The 12,264-nt window shown below is 34.6% G+C and overlaps 1 protein-coding gene across 2 annotated transcripts; it reads right to left on the bottom strand.

Annotated features, from left to right (window-relative positions):
• Positions 1-349: 349 nt before the first annotated feature.
• Positions 350-11,836, bottom strand: LOC147393140 (beta-amyrin synthase 1-like). 2 transcript variants are annotated; one of them, XM_086454950.1, is made up of 19 exons: positions 11,682-11,836; positions 8,955-9,225; positions 6,610-6,801; positions 6,446-6,535; positions 6,176-6,373; positions 5,299-5,383; positions 4,978-5,144; positions 4,671-4,859; positions 4,452-4,565; positions 4,234-4,353; positions 4,019-4,141; positions 3,828-3,926; positions 3,583-3,639; positions 2,613-2,659; positions 2,370-2,513; positions 2,080-2,257; positions 1,429-1,509; positions 1,203-1,286; positions 350-550 (listed from the first exon to the last, which is right to left on the bottom strand). In XM_086454950.1, exons 2-19 carry the CDS (start codon positions 9,159-9,161, stop codon positions 425-427), a joined length of 2,301 nt encoding a protein of 766 aa, XP_086311076.1. In that variant the 5' UTR covers positions 9,162-9,225; positions 11,682-11,836; the 3' UTR covers positions 350-424. The 2 variants fall into 2 exon arrangements, with proteins under 2 accessions (XP_086311076.1, XP_086311075.1); XM_086454949.1 differs by having other exon boundaries at positions 6,176-6,535.
• Positions 11,837-12,264: the final 428 nt, after the last annotated feature.

Below are 12,264 nucleotides of genomic sequence, written 5' to 3'. Positions count from 1 at the left end.
GTTTGTTAATAATAACAGGCTGGGGTCACAATATAAAATAAAATTTTCTTTTTCTTTCAAGAAAAAAGATAAATGCACATTGACAATATTTTGCTGCACTATCCAAGGTCAAAGTAAGAATTCTTCCCAATCTCAGCCTCTTCGAAAATCTACAAGGGTAAGCAACTTTGTTCCTTTATTTTTGGCGTAAACATCCCAAGCAATGGGTTGGTGCATTCAAGTACAGCTTAATCATAGGAACCATTGGAAATTAACTTCTTATTAGAGCGTACATTATTGCGAGAAAATATACATACACATACGTCCATGCACTCATTGTTTTTTTTTTTTTTTTGGCGATTAACACTAATAAGAACAAATGAAAAACCATTCTTATTATTTGATTAAGTCGATGGGATGGGATTACAAAACTCCTACCACGATTTTAGACATTTTTTGATGGCAATAGTGGAACTTTCCGACGGAATTCTGCAATAGCCCACAATGGAAAGATGCTTCTGAATGCGGCATAGTGTAGCATACAATTCTTCATGAACACTCCACTAATTTCCTGTGATAAATGTTGAATAAAGCTATTGTTAGTTATATGTAACGTTGGAAACTAATAATAGAAACAACATATTTATATATCTAATAAGTATGTAAAGATGGCCGAACATCTTTTGAAAGAAAAATTGATGACAGAATTACAATGACCGAACTATGAACTTTATGCAAATTATAGAAAAATTATAATTACAAAAATGGGTCTACAATCAATTTTATAAGTAAATCTTTTATGAGAGAGCGGGAAATTTGTTGCTTTTCGTTTGTTTAAAAGCAACAAAATCACTGATTTTTCAAAGCAGCAAAATCCAACCCTGATCTTAATCAGGGTATAACTTTTGATTCAACATCTAAATAACTAATTATAAATATGTTTTTGGGATAGCTCACAAATATCAATCCATTTCAATCACTTCTCAGCTGGCTGTTTTTGGGTAGAATACCGCAATTGTGCAATTCTATTAGTATCAAACCGCAAAAAAAAAAAAAGCAGTGAATTTGCCGCTTTTCGTAAATAATGTTATTTACAAAGGCAAGTCTATACCCATTTTTGTAATTAGTATTCTTTCATACATTGTTCCCTAATTTTTGAAAAACACACTCATTTCTATAATTACCCTTAAGTAATTGTGTGTGCATGTATGTATGATAATTACCTGTTGAGGAAAATCACCATTTTCCATTTGATTGTTAATCAGCACCCTCATTGCCCGAATCATAGGTGTCACATCCCTCTCAGCCTAATAATTAAAAACGAAACATTTAATGTATTAGTATTTCTGAAAAAAAACATATTTATCTAATTTTGTAACTTCATGAAAAAATAAGTTTAGCAATATGTTAGGAGTACCAAGTAATTGTTGTTCAAACTTTGAGACTAACCTGTCCCGCATTAAGAAGACCCAACAAAGCCCATGCAGTATGCACCAAATTTGATTTGTTGCCTTCTAGAGGTATAAACACCTATTTCACCACACAAAAAATTGAGATATTAATCTACAAGTACAAGAGGTACCACATTGGCATTTTTTAATGGTTTTTTAGTGGTTAATAATTAGTAGGTGAATGTGGGTTTTAACCTATATTGACGGTATGAATATTCACAAACATTAACTAACTTAGTTCTGTGTAAATGTCCTGTATTCTATTTGCAGTACACAGAGTTGCAGGGGTGCTGCCACTGCCTGGTCAGCGAGTGGTGATGAAGGGGGAAGCACCCCCTCCCAAGGGACCGGGAGGGTTATGAAAAGGGAAACAGCGTAATATTCTCTTAAGGATTTTCTAGTTGGTGGAGGGGTCTTTTTTGGGAGATAAAAAGCATTTTAGCAGAACTCCCTATTTTATAAATATAGATCTCTAGGGCTGTAAAACTTAAAAGAAAATAGTGATTGTTCTTGTTCTGATCCGTGGACGTAGGAACACTGCCAAACCATGTAAATCCTCATGTTTTGTGTGATTTTGTCCTCTTTGATATTTTGTTTTTTTTCACACTTGGGAAGCTAGCACCTTCATATAGAATAATGTCAGCATTACCTTTTCTGGGCTTGAACGATAACTCTCTCCCCAACCACCCGTAGATTGCTGTGTTGAAAGCAAAAATTTGCAAGCTTTACGGACAGTGGAGCTATTGTAGCAGTTCTTCCCAGCAGCAGCTAGCCCTCTCAGTGCAAACCAGGTGCCATAGATGAAGCAAATTCCCCAGTTTCCATACCTATGGAGATATACATATTAGTTTCGAGTAAATGTTTGTACTACTCAAAATTCAACTAATTGAAAAGTGTAAATGTAGGCTCAGTAATTCATAGATAAACGAGGAAAGATACCATGAACCATCGGGCATTTGATTATCTTCGAGGTAACCTACTGCTTTAGCGATGAAATTTTCAATTTCTTTCTTCCGATGTCCCGGATATAACTTCATGAACATTACTAGAGCCTGAATTGCTGATGCAGTGCACTCAACATACCTAGAGAAAACACCACATGCATTAGGGTTAAGGAGTGTACACTGAATACAGAATGCCGAAAACTAACAATGGAAAGTAGAAAAGTTAAAGAAATCTTACTCATGCTCAACAACAATGTCCTGGAAAAATTCTGTAGGATTGAGCACCTGCAGATAGAGCCCAGAGTTCCCATTAGTATATGACACAGATAAAATGATGTAAAAAACAAACATCGATGAAAAATTTAAGCATGGTGTTATGGTTTCTTTATTCATTGAACTTCTTGTTGTGTAAATGTCTTGTGTTTTGTTGGTGCCTCGCTGAGTTGCGGGAGTACAGGGGTTAGCACTCCCCCACCTGACTGGGCGGCGTTGAAGGGGCGGTGCCCCCTCCTAGAGGCTTGGGAGACAGAGTCCCTGACCCAAATTTTTTAGGGTTACGAAAAGCAATTGTGTAATATTTTCTTAAGGGTTTTCTATTTTTGGGGAGATAGACACGTTTTAGCAACTCCTACTTTTATAAATAGAGATTTTGAGGGCTGTAAAACTAAAAAGAAAATAGTGATTATTCTTGTTCTGATCTGTGGACGTATGCACACTGCCAAACCACATAAATCCTTGTGTTTTGTGCAATTTTTTTCTTCTTTGCTGTTTAGTTTTCTTCACACTTCTCACTACTCAATATCAATAATAGAATAATTTTGTGGTTGTTATGTCCATGCCTCATATTTTGTAGGTGGTATTGTATTGGCAGTAGGTGGCATTGTATTGGCAGAACGGGAAATTTTTTCGAAGGTTTCTATAAGGAGTTTTTTTGAGAGGAAGTGAAATACACAAATTGTAACTCCTGTTTACACAGAAATAGTGAAAGGATCTCATCATCGCCCAGGGAGGTACGCAATAAATTCTGAGTTCAGTATTCTTTAGTTTTTTTTATCTACCGTTTCTTATGCTTATCATTGCTTCTCATGCCCAATTTTCTATAGTAGCCATATTCAATATTGGTAAATTGGATAAGTGGCCTTACGAACGTATATTGGGAAATTTATGACGAAATATATAGAGCTCTTTCAATCTGTAAAAGAAGTTACCTCGAGCCAATCGTGTCCTGTTGCCGGCTCCCAAGCTGCCAAACCACCATTTTTACTCTGCAAGGATCGTAAGAAAGACAACATGTCATACCAATGTGATTGATAAGCCAATGAAGATGATGAAACATTGTTGTGGTGTTTAATTTGGAGTAAATTTATCATTTTGTTTATAAAGAAATGAGGAAATAAAATCATATTTACTACAAGCTTTTGACTCAAAATGTAGTGAAAAAACTAATTCTTACTTGTAGGGAAAGAAGGATGTTAACAGAATCGTACAAACGCTCTGGTTCCATTTTTTCCCCAACTAGTTCCGGAGGCATTTGTGAGAACAAGAGGCAACCCTGTAAGTAAGGGAGAATTTATCATAATCCTTGAGATGATGGTCGAATTGCATATTTATATATATTTCTAATGTTGGGTTAGAGATGGTTACCATTAGTCCTTCTGCGGTGCAATCTGAGACTTGCCATCCATGATCTTGATCCGAGAAAGTCCATGATCCTTTAGAAATGTGGCGGTACATGGCTCGAAAGTCACCAGATGGGTTATCCTTGACCTTCAAAATAAAGAAATGTAGGAGAATTAAGTAAATAAAATTAAACATGTGAGTTAAAGTGAAGAAACTCATTTCGGTATTAAAAATGAAACCTGTGACTCTTTTACGAAAAAATGTCCTTTCTTGAGTGTGTCCCAAATTTCATCGTGAAGATTACTCGCTATAAGTGCTTGAACAGCAAAACCAGTGTCCCACATCTGACTTCCAAAACTCTGCAATTAAATGGGAAACAGAAAAAATTAGTCCATGTTATATATTAGACAAACTATTGAATTTTGAGGATGTGAGAGTGAAGTTATTATTTCTAAACCTGCATTCTTATTCCATCTTCAGCAACCCATACATAATCTGGGACCCTGGCTAGATGTTTCTTGAATGCATCCGAATTTGGATCTTCCACCCAACAAGCAAGCATACATAACACCTGCGTAAGTTAACATCTTAGTACAATTCAATCTATAGTGAAAACTTTTCAAATTATTTGTTCAAAGTAATAGGTCATCACAGTCATAGGGTACAACTAGATTACCTTTTCTACACAACCAATGGTCATGTATCGACTATTCTCATCTTCGTAGTGAATGTGCTTCATTGTTACTTGCAAAGCCCTCTCTCTAACTTTGGAAATGGGCCAACGTTGTAAAAGTGGCTCGGAGAAAATATAAAGAGAATCCCAAAGCAAGTTTTGTATTAAAGGATGAGGGTAGTAGAGATCCTCCTGAAATAATATTTCGGTGAAAGAGTTCATGTATTTATATGAATTCAGAAATTTAAGAACATGAACATGTAGTATCGTACTTATTAGAACATCATAGTGTACATGTGATCTAACAAACCTTAGCGCAGACATGGCGTGTTTTGTTCCAATTTATTTTGTGATAAGGTTGAATATGAAGTTCTTCCCTCAACTCTAAAATGACATCTGTGATTGGCCCAACGAACCTCTTCCCATATAAGTAAGACATCGGCATGTAAACCAAGCGACAATAACACCACATCTTTGCTGCATTTTGCATAGGAAGAATACTTGAGAAAGAAGGAAGAAAGACTAGAGTTTAAATTTTAACTACATGGTAGCTATAATATCAAAGAGGAAACTAAAACCTCTTTCAGATTATTAGAACCAAAGACTTGAGATGTATGTGTATAGTGCAAACCTGGATGCATAGGGAGAATGGAAGGAAGAAGCCAAAACTCTGGGGGCATTGGGTTGCATCCTGCCCACTCATACAGTCCAAGTATCTGCAACAAAAATAGAAAAATAAATAAATAAATAAGGTCATTTATGCATGTAAGTTGTAATTTGATATAGCCATCAATGTGGACTCCATCCCTGTAGCACACATTTATTAGGGACTCCTTGGGAATTAGAGTCCTAGAGACATCAAGAATCAGGCAGATCCAGGATTTTCTTGTAGTGGGGGCAAACTATAGTCAATCATGAAGTTAGAGAGCTTGAATTTGAATGGTTTTGGGGAGAAAATTCAAAGATTTTTTGTTAGAGATTGAAGAAAAGGCTATTTAGGTCATTTCCAATTAGTCTATGGGAGAAGGCCCAAGTCAAGGGGCAATGTCATCTTCAAAAAATTGGAGGGAGGTGATCAAGAGTTGTTATTCCCCTAGAAGCATGCAACAACCAACTCAACCTAGAAGTTCTTCGAGTCTCCTTTCTCTTTGGGTCTTTGTCTAGTACCCTAGCGTCTAAGGCATGGAAACATCGTGATTGCACTCTAGTACGATTGAATCTCTGGTGATATAATGGTGGCACGACTCCATTACGATTATTCTATTGCGTGTAACATGCACCCATCCTAACCCTACATAAGTCCTTTTTTTGCAAGCAAAGGGTTAGCAGTCAAAGTAAAGGTGAGTTCAACAGGTCTTGAATCCAGGTGTTGGCATCAACACTCCAAACACCTTACCAACTTACCTAAGTTGGCACCTTACACATAAGCCTTACGAAAAATTACTGACTAAATTGTAACATCTCACTAAATAAGCAAATATAAGTGTATATGTTTCATATGATCTTACTGAAAGCCAAGTCTTGCCCCAAGATGGTATGGATGTTACACCACCATGGTCACGGATCCATTTTCGGCCTCTGGCACAAGCATCATCTTCACCTCCATCAGGCCCTACCCCGAGCAAACGTATACAAATGTAATTAAGAGCCGTACCAAACATTGTGCTATGGCCCTCGATATGAAATCCCCAACCTCCATCTTCATTCTGTAAAATGGATTCCATTAGCATAAGTAAATATGTTTTTTGGTACAATTCAATTAACACCATTGTACATACCTGATGAACATACATGTAGCGTAGAATTTCCTTTTTGTGTTCTGCTGAAAACATAGTATCAAGCATACCAGTGATGTACAACGCGAAAACCTACATTTTTTGGAGTTAGACTGAGTTACTAAAATTAGATTTTGACTACTGGTGTTAGGTGTAAGGAAAGTTACCAAGGGAGGCATGAAATATAATGGACCCCCAATGTCAGCTCCCCAATGTCCATCACTTGTTTGAATGGTAGAAAAGAATCGGACTGCCCGCCTTAATGTGGTTGTGACTGCATCATATGTTACTTCCTCTTCTTCTCCTAGCTTCACTGGGGGTATAGTCAGATCATATTTGCCTTTGTTCTCTTTCAACATCTGTTTTTTTTTTTTTTTTGGATATCAAAGAAAATAGATCAATAATTGTTAATTGAAGCCCAATTGTGCCTAATTGAAGCCCAATTGTGCCTCTAGATCCAAGAGAGGGCACAATAGTTTTGGAATATTATCAATAAAATAACTTGTCAATGTTTTAGAGGTACCAATTTAATTTAACATGTAAGATAACACTTCTTTTATTCTTTTTTAAAATTTCAAATTTTCCACCCTTCTAATTTACACCTTTCTTGCTTAGCAAATAAAACCCCAAAATAAAAATAAGAGTTGTGCTAGGGTGACACAGGATTTACTGTGATTCTCACAAGTCTGACATGGACATGCATACATAACCGTAGATGGTTTTTACTCGTATTACGAGGAAACACATCTATGGTTATGTGCACATCCAATGTCAAACTTGTGAGAATCGCAGTAAATACTTTTTGTCATTTCAGCATTTTCCTAAAAATAAATATAAAAGGAATCAACAATGTTTTTATTATAAGGTGAATATTTGAGATGCCCTCATATGCTTTTCAAATGATGACATGCTCCATACTAGATTATTAGCAAATATACCTAAACGCCCTCGAATTTTTATTCTTAAAATCAATAATCTTCAACATACTGACTAAATTCCTTTCTACTTATATTCAAATTTACGATTCTATCTACTTCAATCTTCAAACCTTACAAGATATAATTTATGAACAAGTAGAAAATGGAGAAATTTTGGGTAGAAAAACCAAGGGTTCTCTGCAACTAGTTGGTTAAGGAAAGGTTCGAAATGATGGATTGAAAAGTGATTGAATAGCTTAAAAAATAGTTTCCCAATGTTGTCGAAAAATTTTTAATTAACATATTTTCAATAATAATAAATAAAAAATCAAGGATTTTTTTGTTAATGGTGAAAGATGAGGTTATTTACCATTTTCATTAATTTATAGAGAGATTTTACGTGGCAGACCTATCTGTTGCAATTTTATTACAAAAACTATCAAGTTTGTTACTAGACAAGCCCTTACTTTATGAATCAGGCTAGGATGATTAACTTAGTAAGATTTCAAATCTTACTAAAGGTTGTTGGGCCCACATGAATTACCAAATTGGCAATCTAACGCCACAGCCTTCTAGAGTTCATGGAAAAACTCAAATTAAATAGAAAAAAAAAATCCATTTTGATCTTGATTGTAGATGTTGAAAAAGGATGGCTACCAAAGTCCCAAATTTAAAACTAAAATTTAACGGTGAAAATTATTTTTTTTTTTTCAAAGTTGTTAAAATTTTGTCCATTATAACTCTGTGGCATCAGATCATGTTTTTGGATATTACAAATTGATGAGGTTAGGATTCATAATTTAAGGGCATAAATTTGAAGTTTTGACGTGGATCCCCATTACAAGGTTTGCTCAGTAACATACTTGATAGAGTAAGGTTTGGTAGCAAACAAACTTCATAAAGTAAGGTTCCCTTGGAATTGTCAAAACTTCAAGGGAGTTGGTTGTAATAAAAATGCAATAGTTAGTTCTGCCGAGCAAATCTCTCTCCTTTATAAGAGAAAGCCGAGGGAAAAGGACATGTGATAACTATGAAAACACGGGTCAATGATTGTCTCAAACATTATGTGTAAATCATCTTTATATTATTATTAGTAATTAATTAATGCAGGTCTAATTGATGGATGAAATAACGTTAATCTTTGGATCAAGCCACTTTTCTTGACCGTTTACTTTGAAATTAAAAAAATTTATTTAAGAGCCAACCTAGATCGACTGCCTTTCACACTTGTATCAAGCCGCCTTTCTCAATTTTATTCCTCAAAATGAATCATTTTCAAACTTTGGGGAAAAATTTTCTACTTCGCAAACATTGACACAGAAAGAGAAACAAATTTTCTTCAAGAGGTTGAAGATGGATTGAAATCATTTGGTTAATAGGGTTAAGAAGTTGAATTGGTGTGTGTATTTTTTGGCATGAGTTGCTCGAGTTTTTGAAGTTAATAACTCAGTCTGAATTGGTTCCAAGCAGTTTTGTGGCTAAGTAAAGCTCGAAATCAGATATTTTTTAATTAAATGAAGTATGGTTTTGGATTTAAATGATCTCCGTAATAAATTAAGAGATTATGCTAAAAAAATGAAAAAATTTCTACTTACATGTAATCGCAGTAGAACATCACCACAAGGCTTGATTTGAAAGCGATTTCTGTGAAACTCCTTGCGAGCCTCCTCAACTTCAGCAAGCTCTTCTTCTGTTCCGGCATCGGGATCAAACTCCCAAGTCTGTCTCCCAACAAAATTATTTGTGCTAAAAAGATAATCACTATAAGGACCACCCGCATCGGCTATCTTAAGCTTCCACATTTTTCAATAATATATAATTCACTCTTCCCTCTCTCCCTCCTTTGCTTTCTTCTTTCCTTCCTTACTACAATACAATTTATATAAATTTAATCACAAACACAAACACAAACACAAGAAAGAGTAGTAACCTCTTTCAGAACTCTGATAACATCAACAAAGTTAAGTTACACTTTGAGAGACCTGTCATCTGATATATATATATATATAAAACTAAATCAGAGAATTAACTGTTTAATTGATGGGAACCCTCTCGCCACTTTAGACCAGTAACGCTACCTACCACTGTTTTTTATTATGTAAAATTACTCTTGTATCCCTTTGATTGCTACACTTGCATTATTAAGCACACAAGGGAGTTGGTTATTTTGTTGTGAAGTGAGAGTGAGACCCACCAAACATACCAAACTTATTATCATTAGTAGACCTTTCTTTAAATGGATCGGGTCAGATCCAATACCATTTCTGGTAAGGTATTGTGAACCTATTACTAAATCTCGTATGTTGGGAACGATCCTTATCAAAGTATCTTTTCATGCTTTTAGCTTGGATTTGAAACCCCCATCATGATCTCAATGTTGCAGTGTAGTAAGATATTTGGGTCAGGTTACTGCAAAACAACCATTAACCTTACCCACCAACATTTGGGTCGATTTGAATTTGTTTAAAGACAAGTCCGATGGGAGCCTACCCAACTAATTCGACGGTCCCACTACTTACTTTGACAGCCATTACCCTAAATTTTTCACCATAAAATTTTTTGTTGTATGATGGTCAGAATGTGAGAATTATTTTTTTACAATTTATCATAATTAATGAGATTGTAAAATACGGCAACTTGGTCATTTTTATTTCAAAACTTCGATTAATGTTATATTTTATAAATTAAAATAAACAAGGACATTAGAAACTACAGATAGATCTGTTTTCTCGAGATACACAAATGTATATTTTTATAATTATTTGTATTTGTGTTTCCCTAGAAAATAAATGTATGATTTCGTGTCCGTGAACACGTCAGCCAAGTATTGACCCAGTGAAACCTTTATAGTGAGGAAATCATTATTCAAAGTAAAAGTATTTTTATATTTTAAAATAAAGATATTCTAACTTTTTTTTTTTTTTTTTTTTTCCTTTTTCTTATTTTTTGGGGTGCAGGCTTTCCTGAGAATAGGCCACAAGCCGGCATTATTGGATGAGGAGCTGTACGACACAAAAATGATGTATCGTGCACTCGAAAGGTCTCTGGAGACTGGGACACCATTTATGAATTATTAGTGGTTTTAGACGTATCCCTCCATATTTCGGTGAATATTTGAAGTACCCTCGTTTCCAAAATGATGACATATCCCTTGACTTCAGTCTTGTTGTATAGATTAACCAAAAAGGTCATTAGTGCCAGTCGATAATTTGTAATAATAATATATTAAAAAACATGATTTTTCTTCGCAAAATCAAAGCTCCTTCAGATTTTGTGGGGAAAAATTTTTACCTTACTCTTCTACACATAAAAAAAAAAAAAAAAAAAACAAAACAAAAATTTTTTAAAAATTAAAAATTACCAACCTTTTCAATCTTCATGATTCAGCTTTCAAAACTCATGAGCAAAATGAGAATTTTGAAGTAGATGCAAATAGAATATTGGGCAGAGATCTCGAGGGTTTGTTTTATAATGTAAAATTCAACGTTGAAAATGATTATTTAAGATGAGGTTTAATATATTTAAAAAAATTATCATAGAAATTTTAGATTTTGGGTATATAAAAAGAAATATGGGATTTTGAGTAAAAGTACACGATGAGGGTATTTAAGTAATTTAGATTAATCTAATTCATCAATGTGTGAAAGCACACTGGTATCAAAAATATTTTTCAAAACGTGGAGGGGTATGTCTAAATCAATCAATTTGTTGAGTACCACCTCGAGAAATATGAAATATGCGGTGAACAATAAACAAGGGCAGAAGAGAAATTAAAATAATCTTTCCACCAATAAAAGATATATGAATCAGTCTCCACCACGATTCAAGAATGGCAACTTTCCACGTCAATTCTCTTAACATTTGAAGTCACCACAATAGACTCTCACCCAAACTAGATTTAACCAGAACCAATGTGTATAGAAGAAGTTTGCGTGTGGAATTTCCACTAATGATGGTAGCTTAAATGATGGGCTAAGTTGAAAATATGCTCAAATCAAATCAGATGGCTAAGGATCAACCCATCAAGGGATGTATAAAATGGGTGGCAAGATTGGCTGTAACAAACACATGTGACAGGTATTTGTGATTTAAAAAAAACTCAGGTATGTGGCATGTGTGTGTGTCTGTGTGAAGAGAAGAAGTAGTAGTAGTGTACCAAATGGACATAAAAAAGTGCACCATGTGGTAAGATTGGCTGTAACAAACACATATGATAGGTATTTATGGTCAGAACTCAGGTATGTGTGTGTGTGGAGAGAGAGAGAGAGAGAGAGAGAGAGGACCCTTTTTGAAGAAGAAGATGAATAAGGGAAAGTACATACCTTTTTGGCTTGTAAAGAAAATCTGATTCTGTAAAGAATAGGAATGGAATTCTCCAAATAATAACAGTTTAGGAACTCAATATGAGGCTGAGAAAGGTGAAGAAATCTGGCTCTTTGGCTCAGCCTTTGAGAAATTTCTAGTGTTACCTGCTTGGTGACTCCAAGGCAAACCCACCCACTTATAATACAACAATTGTAATATAAATAATTTAAAATAAAATAAAAAACTATATTATTATTATTATGTTGTCTAGTGGAAGTCAGTGTTGACTGTTTAATTTTTATAAAAAAATGAAAATATATATATATATAAGTAAGAGCAGTTTATTCGTCGACGAATTCCAATGAGAAAATTGCCAAAATTCAATAATAAAACCAATCAATCAAGATTGTGAATAGCAAGGTGAAGAACCTCTGGAGAGTGAATCCAAATCTTTTCACTGCACATACAAGATTCGTTTCTCTTTATTTTTTAAATTAAAAAAGATAAAAACAGATTCATCTTGCCAGGTGGAGTATTACAACTGGGTAGGTGGTCAAACTAGTGGAGCTACCTACCCACTTTCTTGTTTAATTAAGTACA

Source organism: Akebia trifoliata, chromosome 10 (genome assembly GCF_017979445.1).
Source record: "Akebia trifoliata isolate Shusen 1 chromosome 10, ASM1797944v1, whole genome shotgun sequence".
Taxonomy (NCBI): Eukaryota; Viridiplantae; Streptophyta; class Magnoliopsida; order Ranunculales; family Lardizabalaceae; genus Akebia; species Akebia trifoliata.
Note: the sequence above shows the minus strand (reverse complement) of the source record. Positions and strands in the feature narration are given on the sequence as shown.

What these genes read in the sequence shown, in the direction of transcription:
- LOC147393140 (XM_086454949.1), bottom strand. Translation starts at nt 9,161, where the DNA reads ATGTGGAAGCTTAAGATAGCCGATGCGGGTGGTCCTTATAGTGATTAT. An exon ending in GCACCGCAGAAGGACTAATG is followed by an intron (nt 3,927 to 4,018) that starts GTAACCATCTCT and finishes CCTTACTTACAG; the next exon opens with GGTTGCCTCTTGTTCTCACA. An exon ending in CAGGACACGATTGGCTCGAG is followed by an intron (nt 2,660 to 3,582) that starts GTAACTTCTTTT and finishes CTCTATCTGCAG; the next exon opens with GTGCTCAATCCTACAGAATT.